This window comes from Carettochelys insculpta, chromosome 1, assembly GCF_033958435.1.
Source record: "Carettochelys insculpta isolate YL-2023 chromosome 1, ASM3395843v1, whole genome shotgun sequence".
Taxonomy (NCBI): domain Eukaryota; kingdom Metazoa; phylum Chordata; order Testudines; family Carettochelyidae; genus Carettochelys; species Carettochelys insculpta.
Genome location: NC_134137.1, coordinates 363,292,261 through 363,310,301, shown reverse-complemented (window position 1 = coordinate 363,310,301; position 18,041 = coordinate 363,292,261). Strand labels below are relative to the sequence as shown.

At 40.1% G+C, this 18,041-nt stretch overlaps 1 protein-coding gene across 2 annotated transcripts in view; it reads left to right on the top strand.

Moving 5' to 3' along the window:
• Window positions 1-18,041, top strand: part of LOC142025035 (semaphorin-3D) — a 228,517-nt gene that overhangs the window by 97,330 nt on the left and 113,146 nt on the right. For both annotated transcript variants that reach the window (XM_075017431.1, XM_075017441.1), the window contains exons 4-5: window positions 13,254-13,316; window positions 16,103-16,222. In XM_075017431.1, the coding sequence (XP_074873532.1) occupies window positions 13,254-13,316; window positions 16,103-16,222 (183 nt within the window). The remainder of the gene's footprint in view (window positions 1-13,253; window positions 13,317-16,102; window positions 16,223-18,041) is intronic.

Below are 18,041 nucleotides of genomic sequence, written 5' to 3'. Positions count from 1 at the left end.
TTGCTGACTTAATTGGGATTATGGGTCTAACTGAGTATAGAATATAATCATTAGTATGTTAGTCTGCTGTGTTTTCAATGACACTCAACATTTTGAAGGCAATTTAGATATTCTTAACAGTATTAATAATCAGAATTATTTGGGTTCCAAGGAAACTCTATTGGGTGCTAGTGTGTATAGCCCATATCTGTAGCCTAAGGTAAATTTACTTTTGTTACCTCTCAACCATGTCTAACACTATGTCTACAGTAGATCAATCTATCGACAAAACTTACTGTCTGAAGATATCTTCGACAAAACTTCTGTTGACAGATTACAGCAAGACTGCAAAGCAGATCGAAAGAGTGATCCACTCAGTTGACAAAGAGTTGTTGGGCTGACCGGCCTCTCTCTCCACAAAATGGCCAAGTGGAAGCACAGCAGGCAGGGCTGTCCAGTGTCTTGAAAGCCCTGCCTGTCAACAGAAGGCCACCCAGAATGTTCAGGCTGGCTTTCTGTTGACAGAGGTGTTCTGCATCATGGAGGAGTGGCAGAATGCTGTGGACAAAAGTGCCGCATTCTGTTGATTAACTGTCAACAGAACACCTGGGGAATGTGGATGCTCCGTGGGTTTTGTCGACAAAATACCAGTTTTGTCAACAAAACTCTCTAGTGTAGAAATAATCTAAGAGAAGGATGCCAGAGTATTTCCAGTTGGAATGGTGATGATTTTATGGTTTTTGCACACATGGTTGGTGTCTAGAATATAAAATCCACTTGCTAGCACAAAACCTCTCTAACTAAAATTGTTTTTTGATTGTCACATGTACGTTCAGACCAAAGAACATTAAATCATCTGCTGTGTTTTATGTTTTCTTTAAATATATCAGGAAGCTAAAAAGGTGAATATTGTGGTGGGGTATATCAGTATAACTCAATCTGGAGTTAACATGGGCAACAGAAGAGTGTTTGGGCCCATCTGTCTGAATGGAACATATGAGATCATTGCAAAAAAATGTTCCAATACCAAACTTCACAAACTGAATAACTAATTTGTTTTTCTTGTACCTTTCTTTTCTTGTAGGCTTTTCCAAATGATCATTTTCAACATTAAACCTCAATAGTACAGTCAGAACTGTGTCAATGTGAAAATGCCATTCATCAATTTAGAGAGAGTTTGGGATTACAGAATTATTTCTATCACACTCTTTCTTATCCGAGGTTGAATTTCTGGCATTGGAAATTGGGCAGGACAAGAGAAGGAAAATCTCACGCCTTTCTAACAAGTCTTTACTTTAACTATACTCCCACGGATTTCAGTGGAAGTTTTACTGTACCACAAAGCATTTGGGCTGAAGTTCCTGAGACTATTAATTACCAAGACACCTGCTTTCCAGTGTGTAAACACACTTTAAAGTAAAACTGAAACTGATTTGTGATAAGTCAAAATCGTTAAATGAATGTAGGACTTACACAGCGATAATTTCAAATATGTAACTAAATAAAATGTGCAGATTTTAGTAGGTGCTGAATTCACAGGAGGCCATCTGTGCAGTTCTCCAGGATCAAACCCCATTTTCATTCTTTAACTGTCTTGAGTTTTATAATAAGACAGGCACATAGGGTATATTTCAGTTACTAAATTAGTGACCAAAGGTGTTGAGAATCTACTTATCCCATAATTTTCAGTGGGAGGGTCTGCACTTTTGTATACTGACCATTTATTTAAAAGCCTAAATATGGATTTTGATGCCTAATTTAGGCATTCAAATTGGACAATATTGGCATGAGTGTATCAGTTTGCCTGTCTTATCTGCTTTGTGCTTGTACCCATAATCAGAATGTATTTACACAGTGATGGGGGAGAGAGAGATTCACATACGTCATAGCCTGTTAAAATCTTTCAATGCCAAAAGGTACTCTCCAGTAGCATAAAGTGTCAGAATGTAGTGTTTGTCTATGTGGTGTTTAGACTGACTGTGGTTTTGATTGGCTCTGTGCCACTCGGCTGAGCTCCAGCATTTCCCTGTGTGAGGAAACCACACATGTGGGGAATACAAGGGTCTGAAGTATGTCTTTTGTACTCTTCGGACTGAAAGTCTTCTGAAAAACTGCATTGTGCTTGATACGTCCATTAGGGATTAAAGCAACACATTAGGATATTAAATGTCTGCTGCAAATTGTACAATTACAAGTGACTCTACAGAAAGATGATGCAAGAACACTGTCCACAGGGTTTGAGAAGGGCAAAAGAAGTTTGCAATGAAAATGAAAGTTTGTACCACTAATGCTAAGGTTTCCATTCTAAAACAAACAGACAAACAAACAACAATCATGAACAATGTTTGAATTTTAAAACCCTCCTGTATCTAGAAATGTACAGACAAACTCAGTTACTCAGTTTTGTGGGGCAGCTGCTGCTGAATTCAGAGGAATAGTTATAACCCTGAATATCCCCCATTTACTCTTAGAATGACATAGATAGATCGATCGATAGATAGATAGATAGATGCTTGCCAAAATTACTTTGTAGAGTCTGATCAGGTAAAATTATATTTCTGGAATACTATTTAAGAAGTCTCAACAGCAAGGACCCATCCCCCTGCTTTTTCTTTTTAAATGCATTTGTACAGTTTTTTGTTACAGCCTAGTTAATTATAAATATCAGAAAGTGACAGAGCAACTCTTACTGTGAAATTTTCATCCAGGAATTCAAGACTTTTTATTTTAATACTTTAAAAAAATACATAGTCTCTGTATTCTGCCATATCACAGTTTCATCATCAGTTAACATACTCCCCACACCCTTTTCTTTCAGTATGCAGTTTCTTCAGTTGCTGTGGCTTTTAATAAGCTTATTCTAGGACAGGGGTGAGCAAAGTCAGGGGACAGACGCCCTCAGAGGAGCATGAAATTTCATAAAAGGGGGGCACACCAAGATAAGCTACTGGGTCTCAGGCTCATCCCTATCATTGAGAATGTTGATATTTTTGCATGCATCTTTGCATGTATTTTTGCATTTATATACCAATTAATAAAGTTTTTACATTCTACATACTTATTTTCTTATACATGCTGAAAGGGATTTTTTTTTCTTATGAACATAACCCAATTTTTGATTAGTTTAGATTGCACTAGACAGGGCGGGAAGGTGGGCCTGCTAATTTCAGAGGTGAAAAGTGGGGCCTCACATAAGTTTGTTCACCTCTGTTGCAGGTTATTGTGGAGGTGACTGACAACTTCTACCTATTACTGTGTCAGCTGTGGTATCAGTGAAAAACCACTCTCATTTCAGCACAGTACTTTCAGTGGTGATCATCTTCTAGAATTTTAAAAGGCATGAATACCTGTACAATTATAGACCAATTAAGTAGGATTTTGTAGATATCTGAAGATATCTGTAGCACTCAGTAAGATTGGATCACCTTTCTACAGCAGGGATAGCATTTTTGTGCCATCCCCTAGGACATACAAACCCTTAAATACTTTTTTGTTAAATTCCACGGGGCTTTATATATATAAGAGATTTCATATACATATGTCCTAATGCCTTAATGCCTTCATCCAAAGACCTTAAGATGCTTGATGAACATTACAAGCTGCTTATAAAGAAGAGATCCTGTGACTCTCTTCAAATAAATAATAACTGCAAAATCAGCATATAAGTAGACAGAAAAGACCAGGAGTGGTTGTTTGTTACAACGTCACTCTTAGATGATATACTTGACGACTAGTCAGTGGTAACCAAAAGAAAGGCATTACAAATAATTTTGATAGGGGTGTGCTACCCTCAATGATGGAGAGATGAAAAGGGGTTCTGATAGGCACCAAGCTGGCTGAGCTGCCACTTCAATAACTACTTCAATACTGATGGGATCCATTTTATTTTCTGCGTTGTTAGGACACCTAGAGCCTTGACATATTATTTTAGATATAAATAAATAAATCAACAAAGCAAATAACCAATCAATTGTACAAATCTTGTTGAAAAGGCTGCACAGGAATTCCCATATTCCTCTGCCTCACATGTACTTACATCCCTCAGTCATGTAAGCAGGGTTACATGTTAGAGTGATTATCACTGTGCAATCTAAAGTGAGACACCCATTTCTGCAGCAATAAGAACACTATCGAGGGCTGACAAACTCTTGAAAAGCTGCCAACCTGCAGGAGCTGTCAGTGCTAGAAAACACATCCACATATGGGCCAAACAGATAAACATGTCACATCTCCACGAGCTTCTTTGAAGCGTGTTATTTTGACCTGCCACAGTGCGCACTGACATGAGGTCACAAATTGTTGTTGTTTAGGGCATCCGTGGTTTGCGGCTTGTTTTGTGGCAATACCATGTGAATATATGAAGGGCAGCATGTGGATTAACAATCTTGTGATTTCTCTCTTTTCACTGTTGGGCATTCCATGTCCTCATGCAGTAAAACAAACACTTGATAAAGGCCCCATATTGCCACCCATTTTCAGGCAATTCAGGTAATTCACTGGGATTTTTTTGTACTGAACTACTGGGAATTTTAGCATAGCAGTAATGCTGGATTGGGCCTGTATTCAGACACTCAACCTTAGGGCTCATACACACATACAAGTGAGGCTATCAGACTCATTAGGCTAAGAAACTTAATTGCAGGTCATGTGCCCTCCAGGGAACTAGATATAGGGCTTCCTACCTCCTATGCAGAGGATCAGACAGTGGAGACCCAAGGTGCAGAAAGAAGCTCTCTGCATCAGTGAAAAGGGAACAGGACTGCTGAAGGGAAGGACAAGGAGCATGGCTGTGTAGAGGCCATGGCATTTCAAAGTGGCCCAGTGCTCCCAGTCACTGCCGCCTCAGTATTTTACAAAAATAAAAATGCTAGGAAACATTTATTTTCTTTTAATATAATTGATAGTTTAAATGCAACCAAGTCCTAAGGTAAAATACTTAAGAGACTGCACTATAATCTTCAAATGAAAAAAAAAATCTGGAGGTTCTGATGACTAATTACTTAAACATGAGCTCCGCGTGTGACACTGTGGCCAGAAGCATTAGGACCTTAGATGTCTAGACAGGGGAATCCCAAGTAAGAGCAGAGAGATTATTTTATCTCTGTACTTGGCAATGGTGTGACCACTGCTGGAATATTGTGTCTAAATCTAAATCCACAATTTCAAATACAATGTTGATATATTGGAGATAGTTCAGAAATGAATCATGACAGAGTTAAGGAGTTTGAGCGATTTAGCTTAGCAAAGAGAAGGTTAAGGGGTGACTAAATTCACACGTGTGTGTGTGTGTGTGTGTGTGTGTGTGAGAGAGAGAGAGAGATAATGGGCTCCAGGCTGGCAGAGAAGGTATAGGTTGAACCTCTCTAAACTGGAACTGGACAGCTCTGAATCTATGAATCAAAAGTGTCTATAGGTCCCACCACTGTCCTCCAATCAGAGGTTACTCTGTTGCAGACACTTGGCAGATTGTTACAGGATGTTTGTGAAGTATATCATCCAAGTTGAGAAGTTCTCTGCAGCTTCCAGGGCATGTTTATTGATTATGTTTTAACTGTGTATGGTGATTGGGAAGCAATAAAATGCACTACTGATTTAGTTATGCCAGCCAAAAAGAGAATCAGGTCTCCTTTTTGAGTAGCTTGTGAGCAACGCATTTTTAATTTTGCCCATTTTTCAGTCAGCAATAAATATATATCTTTGAAAAGTCCTGTGAGATGTAAGTCTGTGGATATACATTTCAAGGGTAGGAATCAGATGATTACGTGTGTACATATCTGTTGAAAGTGTGGAACTGTACGGCTGATATACACAAAAGGAGGAAAGAATATGTGCCTAACATTTTAGGGAGCTGCAGCTATGTTTTGTGGTTCTATAAAAGTCAGAAAAAAGCAAAGTAATTATTTAAAACATTAATTACAGGATAAGCTAAGGGGTTTATTTTTTTACCCTTATTTGTTTAGTTTTTTGTGTGTGTGTGTATGTGTGTGCACATGTGTATTTTCTTCTGTTTGTTTTTATTTTCACGATTCCTTTTCTCGAGTAAAATATGTTTTTAGAAATAAGAGCAATTTTATTCTTCAGAAAATTAATTGCTCCTGAACTGAGACGTGTGTGCATCTAGTGTTTTGTTGTAACCAGAAATCAGTTTAGAGCTACATCTGAAAATGGCAACTAGGCTATGACTACGCTGGCACAAAACTTCAAAATGGCCATGCAAATGGCCAAATCGAAGATTAATAATTAGGCGCTGAAATGCATATTCAGAACCTCATTATCATGCCGCCAGCCACGACACTTAGAAATTGCCAGTTTTCACTCCTACGCAGCTCATCCAAACTGCCAACTTCGAAATCCCCTTATTCCTGTGAGCTGATAGGAGTAAGGGGATTTTGAAGCTGGTGACGTCCTTTTGAAAAGGATGCCCATCTGGAAGAGCTACGTGGAAGCAAAAAGAAGCAATTTAGAAGAGCCATGGCCAGCGGCATGCTAATGGTGCGCTGAATAAGCATTTCAGCACCTCATTGGTAATCTTTGATTTGGCCGTTTGCATGGCTATTTTGAAGTTTTGTGCCAGTGTAGACAAGGCCCTAGCGTATGAGATATTTATTTTTAATTTTGTATTCTTGGGACGTTGTCTTTCACTTTTCCATCTAAGATCTTATTATCCTTCATTTATTAACTATTTTTAATTTCTTTCCTATAAGCAAATTTAAGAAAATCTTCATATAATTATTTAACATAACAGGGTACCTTTTTAGATCAGATCTACAGAAGATAAAATTGTGAAACTATGAAGTCAGCTTTGACCTTTAGATCTTCCTTAAATATAAGCTCCAAGAAAAATAAATGATTAAACATCTTTAATACAGTTGCATTCTTCACTTAAGCTAGTTAATCTACAATCTTCAGATATATTTAGGGTTCCTAAGCTTCCCATGCACTTTACAAGCAACTAGGTGACTCACCCAGCATTGAGAGGTCTTTAACTCAATTTTTTCAAAAAACTAAAAGGAAAAGGTACATACTTTATTGAAGCGTTTGTCTTTTTCAAAAATACTGTATTATTTTTATGAAGCTAATTTTTATTTTGGATCTTGGTTATTAAAAATTGTACATTTTTATTTTTTTAGGATTTTTAAGTTTTCCAAAAATTTTCTGGAAGAAGGGGCCTCCGGAAGGAGGACTTCCTTCTGGAAGCCCCCTTGGGGCTGTGCTTCTAGATGGCATTTTGGAGTCCAGAAGAATGGTCTTCCAGACTCCAAATCACGTGATGTTATGCTAATGAGGTGCAGGGAATTTGCATCCACGCCTCATTAGCATCTTTCACTCTGTGTATTAGCTGTGTAGAAACAGCCATAAAGTGTTATTTCAAAAGTAAATTGAAAGAGCGCAGCACTCCTTTCAAAATCGACACTTCCTTTCCCATTTCAGGAAAAGCACCCTCTTTTGACAGCATCTTTTGAAAGAAAACCTGTGCAGATGCACCTCGGGCCCTTTGTTTCAAAAGAGCAGTCCTCATGGTGCCTGATTTTTTGATCCCTGGCCTGTTCTTTTGAAAGAGCGGGGGGCTGTGTGGATGCTCTGTTTCAAAAGAGCAGATTGCTCTTTTGATATGCTCTTTTGCGTGTGGACACACTCTTTACCTCTTTGAAAGAAGTTCTGTTGGAAGAGATCTTCTGGACAGGCTTCTTTCAAAAGATCTTTGTAGGGTAAAGGTAGCCTTTCTGGTTCAGTCCCTTTCAACATTTGCTCAGTTATGTCAGTTTTGAGGACTATACTTGAATTGGTGATTCTGTCTCTTTTCTGAGAAATAATCCCATTCCAGGCACATCCCATTTTCTTGGGACAACCAAATCTTTACATTGCTTGAAGTTATGATAAGAGGAAACTGCAAACCAAATGTGGTGGTTTGAGCTCTGACCATCTAGGAGGAATTCTTGATCAAGCAGACAGTCAGACAAACTTTGTAAAATATATAGTAGATAATTGGTGGGATTTATGGAATGAAAACTAATTTTTTCTGTAATACTTCTACTGCAACCTGATGACAAATTTTAGCAGGGTAAATGCATGATAGCATTTGTCCCTATTCATTGTCATGAACATTTATGAATTTCACTTCGAGGAAACACTTTGATCAGTAAGAGATTACACTAATTTTGCGTTGAATGCATATCATAGAATCATAGAACACTCGAACTGGAAGGGACCTGGAGAGGTCATCAGCTCCTGTCACCTGCCCTCACCGCAGGACCAAGCATTGTCTAGACCATCCCTGATAGATGTATATCTAAACTGCTCTTAAATATTGCCATTGATGAGATACCACAACCTCCCTAGGTAGTTTATTACAGTGCTTAACCACAATGACAGTTAGGAATTTTTTCCTAATGTCCAACCTAAACCTCCCTCACTGCAATTTAAACCCATTGTTCCTTGTCCTGTCCTCAGAGGTACAGGAGAACAATATTTCTCCCTCCTTCTTGCAACCTCTTTTAGGTTTTGAAAACCTCTGCCATGTTCCCTCTAAGTCTTCTTTTTTTTTAAACTGAACAAGCCCTATTCTTTCAGTCTTTCCTCGTAGTTCATGTTCTCTAGAACTTTAATCATTCTTATTGCTCTTCTTTGGACCTTCTCCAATTTCTCCACATCTTTCCTAAAATGTGGTGCCCAGAACTGGACATAATACTCCAACTGAGGCCTAATCAGTTCTGAGTAGAGCAGAAGAATGATTTCTCATGTCTTGCTCTCAACACTCCAGTTAATGCATCCCAGAATCATGTTTGTTTTTTTGCAACAGCATCAAATTCTTGACATATTTAGGTTGTGGTACACTATAACCCCTAGATCCTTTTCCACAATACTCCTTCCTAGACAGTCACTTCCCGTTCTGTTATGTATGAAGCTGATTCTTCCTTCCTTAGTGGAGTACTTTGCATTTGCCCTTATTAAACCTCATCCTGTTTACCTCAAACCATTTCTTCATTTTGTTCAGATCTTTTTGAATTATGATCCTATCCTGAAAGCAGTTGCAACCCCTCCCAGCTTGGTAGCATCTGCAAACTTAATAAGCATACTCTCTATGCCAATATCTAAATAGTTGATGAAGATATTGAATAGAACCATTCCCAAAACAGACCCCTGTGGAACTCCCTTTGTTATGCTCTTCCAGCATCACTGCGAACCATTAACAACTACTTTCTGAGAATGGTTATCCAGCCAGTTATGCACCCACCTTATAGCCTCATTTAAGTTGAATTTGCGAAGTTTATTGTTAAGAAGATCATGCAAGGCCATATCAAATGCCTTACTAAAGTCTAGTTATATCGTATCCACCGCTTCTCCTTTATCCACAAGACTAGTTATCCTATCAAAGAAAGCTATCAGATTGGTTCGACATGAACTGTTGTTTACAAATCCATGTTGGCTGTTACCTATCACTATTTGCTTCCAGTTGTTTGCACATGAATTCCTTAATTGGTTGTTCCATTATCTTTCCCAGCACAGAAATTAAACTGACTAATCCATAGTTTCCTGGGTTGATTTTACTTCCCTTTTTATAGATGGGCACTATATTTGCCCTTTTCCAATCTTCTGGAAACTCTTCCAACTTCTAGAACTTTTCAAAATAATAGCTGAAGGTTCAGATACCTCCTCTATCACCTGCTTGAGTATTCTAGGATGCACTTCATCAGGCTCTGGTGACTTGCAGACATCTAACTTTTGTAAGTAATTTTTAATTGCATCTTGCAGAACAAAGTGAGTTTTGCACTGACGTTGTCTGTCCAAGCCATTCATAGATTGATTGATTGATTTTGTATATTTTAAGGTCAGAAGAGACCACTAGAGTGTCTAGGTTAACTTCCTGTATGACTTTGTTTATCCAGTTTTTTCCATTTACTTCTATATTATATTAAGCCCCATAACTTTTATTGACTAAATCATAGTTTGCAGACATTCATTCAGTCTAAAGTTGATAGTTAAGATTTTGGAAATGCTTATGCAGGTAACTCACGTGGTGCACATGAGAAGTCAGTGAGACCACTGATGTAAGTAAAGTTACTCATGAGAGCCAGTGTTAGCAAGAAAAGACTGGGGAATTAGTCTTTAACTTGAGCACATCTAGAATGAAATGTGCTTCAGCTCTGTGATCATACTTTATAATTTATTATATAATCTTGACCTGTTATATTTTAGAACAGGCACTTTCAGGGAACCTCTCATTTCTCATATGAAAAGCAAGCTAACATACTATTAAATCCTTTATGGTTAATTGTAAGTGGATTGTTAAGATGAAGTACTTAAGCCAGCTTTCAGTGACTGATTTGTGCCTTTAGAAGGCTAAACTCTGAGGCTGTCAAGTAGCCAGTATGTAAACCAAGTGACTCTTCTGTAGTCTGGATTAATTGTGTCGGTTTCTTCAGTCAGCATGGCAAGGAGTGTTCATGTCCCAACCTGATCTGTCCATTTTGCACAATAAATACTACCATGCCTTTAGCTTCAGTCCTACAAATGATTGCCCAGAAATTATGGTCCACCCTTCTGAATATCTTACCTTGCTTACTGCATACTATATTGAAACCAATACCATCTCCCCCAAGCCATCCCACTTCCACCCTTCCTGCTTGGCCACTCCAGCATCTCACCCTGACAACACCGCAGTATTTTCTTCCAAACATTCTGGAACTGTACGTCCTGGAAACAGCTGTGCTGGCATGTCTGAAATTTCAGACCCTCAGACTTAGGTGCTTTCATCGTGTCATCCTGAGTAAATTAGAGCTCCAGTTCCCCAGATGCCTCTATAAGGCCTTGTATTTACTTTAAAGTCAATATTGCTGGAAAGCAGAGGCTATCCATGCAGGCATTCCAGAGGAGGCACTGCAACATACTTCTGCCCTGGCCCTTCCTCACCTATACTCCCATGCCTGTCCCCCTTCCACCTATGCTTCTCCCATGTCCCACCACTTCTCTGCCCATGCCTACGCCCCTCCCACTCCTGCTTTTTAATTGCCCTGCCCTCTCCCCACCTGCCTCTTCCTGTGGAAGCGCTACACTGGTTCTGTTGAGTGCGGGGCAGTCCCCCTCTCTGCGGGAATGGTGCTTCCTGAGAGTAGCATGAGCTAGGAAGGATAGGGGCAGGACCTCTCCCGCGCTCATTGGAAGCAGGGGATGGTGACACTGGGGGGGTGAATATGGCCCCCTGTAGCCCCCGCGCATCACCTATAGTGGAGAGGATGACTGTTTATGTAACTTGAATTCCTTGTACTAATAGTTTCTTACCACAAAGCTAATTGCAAGTGGATGGCTGTATTTTTACAGCAAGGGAAATGCACGTCTTAGTTGCACGTCCCTTGTTCATATGGGAATGAAATTAAGTTCCTTACAGAAGTCAGCACATCCTCTTTCTGGATGAAAGGAGAACAAGAAGGGCTAGAATACAACCAAGAGAGGTTGTTCTGAGCCCACTTTTGAAGATCTGCAAGATTGGCATGGTTCAGAGAAGCATTACACATAAACATCTGGAGCAAGATCTTGGCCTGTGTTAAGGCTGCTCTGGCAACTTCAAGCTGCCCTAATGGTGTGGAATTGAGCTGGTGTAGTAGACATGCCTTGGCAGAGGGGATGTGGCTGGAATGCATTGCACTCCAACCAGCCCCTTCTGCAATAATGGTCCCCAGGGGGCTGTTGAAAGATAACATTATTAGAGAAGCCCTGATGAGTAAAAGTGGTGCCAGATAGCCGCTTAAGTCTCCAAGCTTTTGGATTTTACTCTGAGCACAGCTCCTCTATGCTCTGATGTCCAGAACTCTACAATTTTGGATGTTTATCTGAATGCTAATTCTGAACCTTTTGAAGCTCACCATAATTGAGTATAAATCGTATGCTCTTTCTTCTCTCTGAAATAGCACAGAGAAATTTCCTTTAAGTTAATTACTGTACCGTGAATTCAATCTTTGAAATCCCTTATCAGGTTTTCTTTTTTTTTTGAGAACACCGAAGCCTGTAGTGTCTCCTCTTTAATATAACACATCTAGTCTCAGCCATGGTGCGGTTAGGATTTGATAAAAGTATAATTCAAGATGAACATTATGCTGTCAGAACCTTGGCTACTGGTAAATCACTTTGGGACTCATGGGGCGTTAGATGTTTCCTAACTTGCATTTGATCAAGACCTTCCATATCAAATTCCTTCTGCCCCTTAACCGTCAATCATAAAACAAATCCTAACACTAAGGTTGTCTTAAAATAATAAAAAAGCAGGACTAAAGATCCCTAGTCACCTCAGAGCAAAGAAATCATGTTGGTTTTGGAATCTACTTTTTCCTCCTCCTCTTCCCTCCTCCTTATCGAAAGTTTCTATTTCCTATGCGATGGATTCATACATATATTTTACAGTGCTTTGTTTTGATTGCTTTATTGAAATAAATGGGCCAGCTTCCCCTGTGACATAAAGAAAGGTAACTCTATTGACATAAATAGAGCTCTGAAACTTTATACCACCTAACGATCTGTACCTATATTTTCAAAAATACAAACTTCCATATGTCAGGATTCTAAGTGTGAAAGAAAAGAGGCGGTATAAGTATGGCATGTCATTCTACTCTACATAATGTATGTCATTTTCGAAACTTATATGCTTTACTGTACTTCAGTTCCTGCTGATCAGTCAGATTATTAAACTGTGTGCTATACATTTTTTATCAATACCCTTTTTGTTCTAAAGATTTCCCTAAAGCCATGCTTAGCTTTTCAAACAAAAAAGCTTTTAATTTTAAAATTGGCAGAAAATACATGTGTATATATAAATATATATATATATATATATATATATATATATATATATATATATATATATATATATATATATATATATATAAAATATTTTTCTAACCACTTTGCCAAATCTGCGTTCACTGAACAAAATTTGCCTGGGCTGTAATTCTATAGATTTTAGTTGTCTGAATTTGGTTCATTTCATTCCTGTGATCCAGACACAATTCAGTGGATTAAAAGTACATATGAATTATGCAAATGGGTAAAGAGTCTTAAAGGTTACCTTAAAAATGGGTATATAATATGAAAAAATAATCACTGGGCAACATAGTATTTAAAATCTGTATAGCCACTATTCTCCTCTTCAACAAATACAGTTCTTTAAATATATGCAAGGCTATGTGAACTGCTGTTTACAGTGAAATACCCCGAACAAAATCACAAGAAACAATGAAGTGCAGCAAAATCTCTGTCCTAAAACACTTTTAAATGCATTACAGATTTACTGGCCTGCAGCAAAAGAGAAAGTGGAAGTATGCAAACTAGCTGGGAAAGATACCCAGGTAAGTTCAGATTTTTTTTTTTCTTTATTGGTGCTGGTAACAATATATAGTTATGTGTTTATTTGTAAATGTGTTAGATTTGATTATTAAGCAGCTGTTGAAAAGGGGCAAGCAAATACACAGGCTATTTTACTGTAATTTAATGCACAAAATACACCCCATTGATAGTTTAGCCTTTTTCCTTAAAAAAAAATCCAGGCAACTGTTATTGAAATCATTAACTTAAAAGAGTAGTTTCATCTCTGTTTCAAGGGCTGATGCTTTCAGGAGAATGTGGAACAGCACCAAGTAGAGCAGTGCTTTGCTGTCAGCATACACACAACTTCAAATACAGGTCGTATTGAGAGGTGAATAAATATGAAATATATCCTTTGATAGTCACTGTGGACCTTCTCCAAAGCCATTAAAGTGAATGAGAATGTCTCATCTGTATGATCCTCTTGTTTCATAAAAATATATCTCACGTGACAGTTAAAACAGGTCCCTTCTCCTCAGAAATATACTGAACACAGCTTTATTACAATTCACTAACAAAACATCAGGCTTGCACATTTTCAAAATTAACTTAATTCATGTGTGACTCACACACCTAGGCATGTGTTTCGTTGCTGTGTGTAGTGGGACTGAAACCACTTACAGAGAGAAATGATAAGATTCCTCTATAGCCTTAGGTTAGAGGCAGGTGGCACTTAGATCCAAGTATCGAGCCTCATGCACTAAGCTCCAGAGTCCCACGTTCAGGTCCACCAGTGGGTGGTTACATCTAGGGAGCTGTAATTAACAGTGGTTTAAAATAAAATCTGTGGGCTTAAAAGCTTTTCTATGCTGCCCCAGTCCCCTTTTCTGTAATAACACACATCATCTACACTGTTATGAAAGGAGATGTGTGCGTGCATGTCTGTCCCTCTGTAGTCAGTGTGAACATTTCCCCTGCCCCCCTGACCACAGCCCCTGAAGCATTTCCCGCTACACCTCTGAGCTCCCTCCCAGTGCCCCACGCTGACTGTAGGCCCCGCTCCCCCACAGCTTGCTGCCAGTCTCCTCAAATGTTCTACTGAGGTCAGTGTGAACATTCCCTGGGGTTACAACTCTGTGCTCCCTCCCTGTGTCCCCATCCCATCCCACTGCACCCCCAGCTTGCTGCCAGCCCATCTACTCATGCATCACACAGTAGTCAGTATGAACATTCCCCAGAACACACACCCCCACACCAACTGCAGCCCCTTTAGCCCTTTCCTGCCTTAGGCACCAGTCACCCCTGCCCCCGTCCCACATCACAAAGGGGTGGGCCCTCTCGTTCTGTGTAATGTGTAGACCCTCCTTCTGTCTTCTGTATAGTGCAGAGAATCCTGATTTCCCTATGAATGACAAAAAATGCTGTGAAGAATGTGAAATATGCCTCACTCATACATATGAAGTTTCTTCGCCTCTCTTCTGTCTAACCCAGTGGCCTCCACTGGTCATTTTTGTTTAAGGGATGGGCCCATGCTAAAATCCATGACTGAAATATACTTCATGCCTGGGGAAGTTCCATTTGAGATCCTAACATACAGGCTGCCACTCATCTCTGAAATATATCAGATCTGAACAACACCTCCTCTATGCTCTGGGAATTCTCTGGTCCTGGTCTGTATGCAAACTTTGGAGGTGGGCCCATCTCTGTCCTCTTGTATAAAAGAAGCAGGGGTGAATATTTATTTTGTGACACTTTGTAGCTGTCACCTCATACTTCCTCTCATTAGCTTTCCTCCCACATCAGAAGTTAGACAACAGATATTACATTAGCTTAGAAATAAGCAGATGAACAGCTTTGTTGCTTGCTTTTTTGCCCTCAGTTATTGCAAAGCTGTTGCTTACCCTTTACTCCGGCTCCAAGCCATAACGTTGGAGTGGAGAGCCACAACATAAGTCACTGCACAACTGAACAGAGAGGACCAAGAGTGTCCAGGGACAACACTGGTGCTATCTACCCCAAAAGGATCATGAACCTTCGGATGATTGGGGTGTGTGTTGCACGTAACATTGGATGTTTGGAGTTACTCAGGGACAACTTCTGCGTACCTGCCATGGTGCTTTGTTCAGCCTGTTGGTGACTTAACTGTTTTATGTCATTACATGTTTTGATTGGCCACCTACCTGCCTATCTTTCTTAGATTTCCTTGTGTTTTAGGATTGCTGTCTAGTGTGCACCAGAGTGTAACAGATTTGTCCCAGTCCTGACTGGCCAATAAGTTAGGGTCAGTGGAAGGGGAATATAGACATAATGCACTCTTGAACAGTTGATTGCAGCTCTGAGGATTGTCGCTCAGATGAAGGGCCCCACATCCATTCCCACAATTAACCTTTGGCACTGAGTCCTTCACTGGAAAAAATGACAGGGTAACCAAGGGAGCAGCCAAATGTTGGGCCCACCACATTTTGGAATCAGTTGCCAATGTTCCCATTTCCAGACAATTGTTAAGACTGGAGCTTTATTACAACAGACTGGTACATAGAGAATTCCTCAAAACTAGACTTTCACCAAGTACTTTGTCATTCTTCATGGCGTCATACCAGTATAATAAGAAAGTAATCAGTATAACATGAAAGTCATTGCCAGATGGATGAACTGTACAGGAGTTGGGCAGTGCTGATGTTTTAGCTATTACAACCTTTTTAAAAAAATGTTAAACTAACCATTGCTTAATGAAATGTAGCTGTGAGAGCAAAAATAAATGGCACCAAATCTGAGCATTGCTATGTGCATGGTTGTAAAGCATTAACTTGTCTCCCATTTTTCACAACAGACAGAGTGTGCAAATTTTATACGAGTTCTTCAACCCTACAACCGGACCCATGTTTATGTCTGTGGCACAGGAGCCTTCCACCCTATCTGTGGATACATTGAACTTGGAATACACAAAGAGGTAATTAAATCCACCCACCACTGGTGCATGACAAGAAATGTCTCTAGCCCTGCTTAGCATCCCTCATTTATTTTAAAACATTGAGTGATATAAAAAATGAGCTGACAGCAGTTTGTATAAATAGCAGGGTTATGGTGGGTTTTACAGGTCATATAAGAACTCAGGTTCTCACATTTGCTGTGTGCACACTGCACTTGAACAAAGCTCTTTGCCTAAGAAGAATTAATATACAAAGGTCTTTAGCGTGACACTTTCCAAAGATTAATTAGGTGAAGAGCACATTTAACCCAGCTGTCTTGTTTTCGAGCAAATCCTTTTCCCACTTATTGATTCCTATTTCTCCTTCCCTGCTTTTTGGTCAGCATTGCAACATGTTGCTTCTGCTAGTGGAAGTAGCCATCTCTAAGTCCACTGTCACTGCACTGGCCAGTTATGTGCTTTGGGACCATCCAAACCACTATGTTTTACTTAGTCCAGTCACCAGATAGGGTATAATCTGTCAGTCACCAGGCCTGGCTTTAGACCCAGCCATTCCCAGTGGAAATAACACATTTCCCATTGCACTGGGAGAGCAGTGAAGTAGCAAGGAAGCCAAAGGGGGACAGTGTGGTGGCGCTTAGCTCACGGTGTTTGGAAAGTTATGGGGGTGATGACAGGTCTAATTGCTGCCACTTGTGTGTGAAATGACAGTTGGGAAGCGCAACAGGCTGTGTCTCCAATTCCTCCTTCAAATCTGTTAGCAGTCAGTGCTGAGTAGCTGCACAACCTCCCCAGAGGAGTCAGTCTCACAGCCCCCCCGCCCCCCACAAACCTTTAGAACACACAGCAGAGCCCTCTTGCATGTGTATTGCTCCTGAACGTGACTTCGCCTTGAAAGACTTGTCAGCTGAGCCAGTGATTCCCAAAAGCCAACATAACGTTGGCCAGCTCCCTTAAATATAAAGTAAGCAACAGCCTGCCAAAGTATGCAGTAACACCAGATGCCTGTAATTCTTTTGGGGCACAATGCCAAGGACAGATTTTTCCAGCCAGGTAAGAGGCATGAGTATTTTAAATACAAGGTAGCTTAAAAGAGGCTTGGGGTGGGAGGAAGGGATAGCTCAATGGTTTGAGCATTGGCCTTGTAAATCCAGGGGTGTGTCCTAAATTCTTGAGAAGGACATTTAAGGGCCTGGAGAAAATAGATTGAAAAACCAAAACAATGTCAGGGATGGAGCTTGGCCCTGCCAAGAGGGCAGGGGTCTGGACTTGACCTCTCAAAGTCCCTTCAAGCTCTATGAGATATGTATATCTCCATATTTATTTAGTGACTTGAGGCAAACTCCCAGCCCAAGGGGAGGAAAACTAAGTCACCTTTGCAGTTCTTTGACCCAGGCATGATCTGCAGGCTGGAGAGGCTAGTCTCAGGGGCCCATCTCCCAGCAGTCTGCTGGCCTCTTATGTGCCATAGTGTTGCCAGGACCATTGTCATGCCCCTGTCTTGCCCCTTCTGCCAGCATGTGTCCTATGGCAGGGCTTATGAGGAGGTTCTCTGAAGGCCGTTTGCCTCAGTGCCTGCAGTGAGGAAATCATTCCCAGGGCTGATTTGGACTTTACAGGAACTTTCTTCATTGTCCACAGCCCTTTTACATTGTTCTCTTGTGTAAAGACATCGTAGCAACATCTTCCCACTTCCCTAAGATTTCAAAGGGAATTTAGCTCACAACAGTGCTTCTGGAAGAAAGGCAAAGTACTGCTATACGAAGCAGTGCTTCTTGTGTCACAGCAGCGGAAAGAGAATTTTTGGACTGGCAAACTGAAACTTTTCTCCTGCATGTTC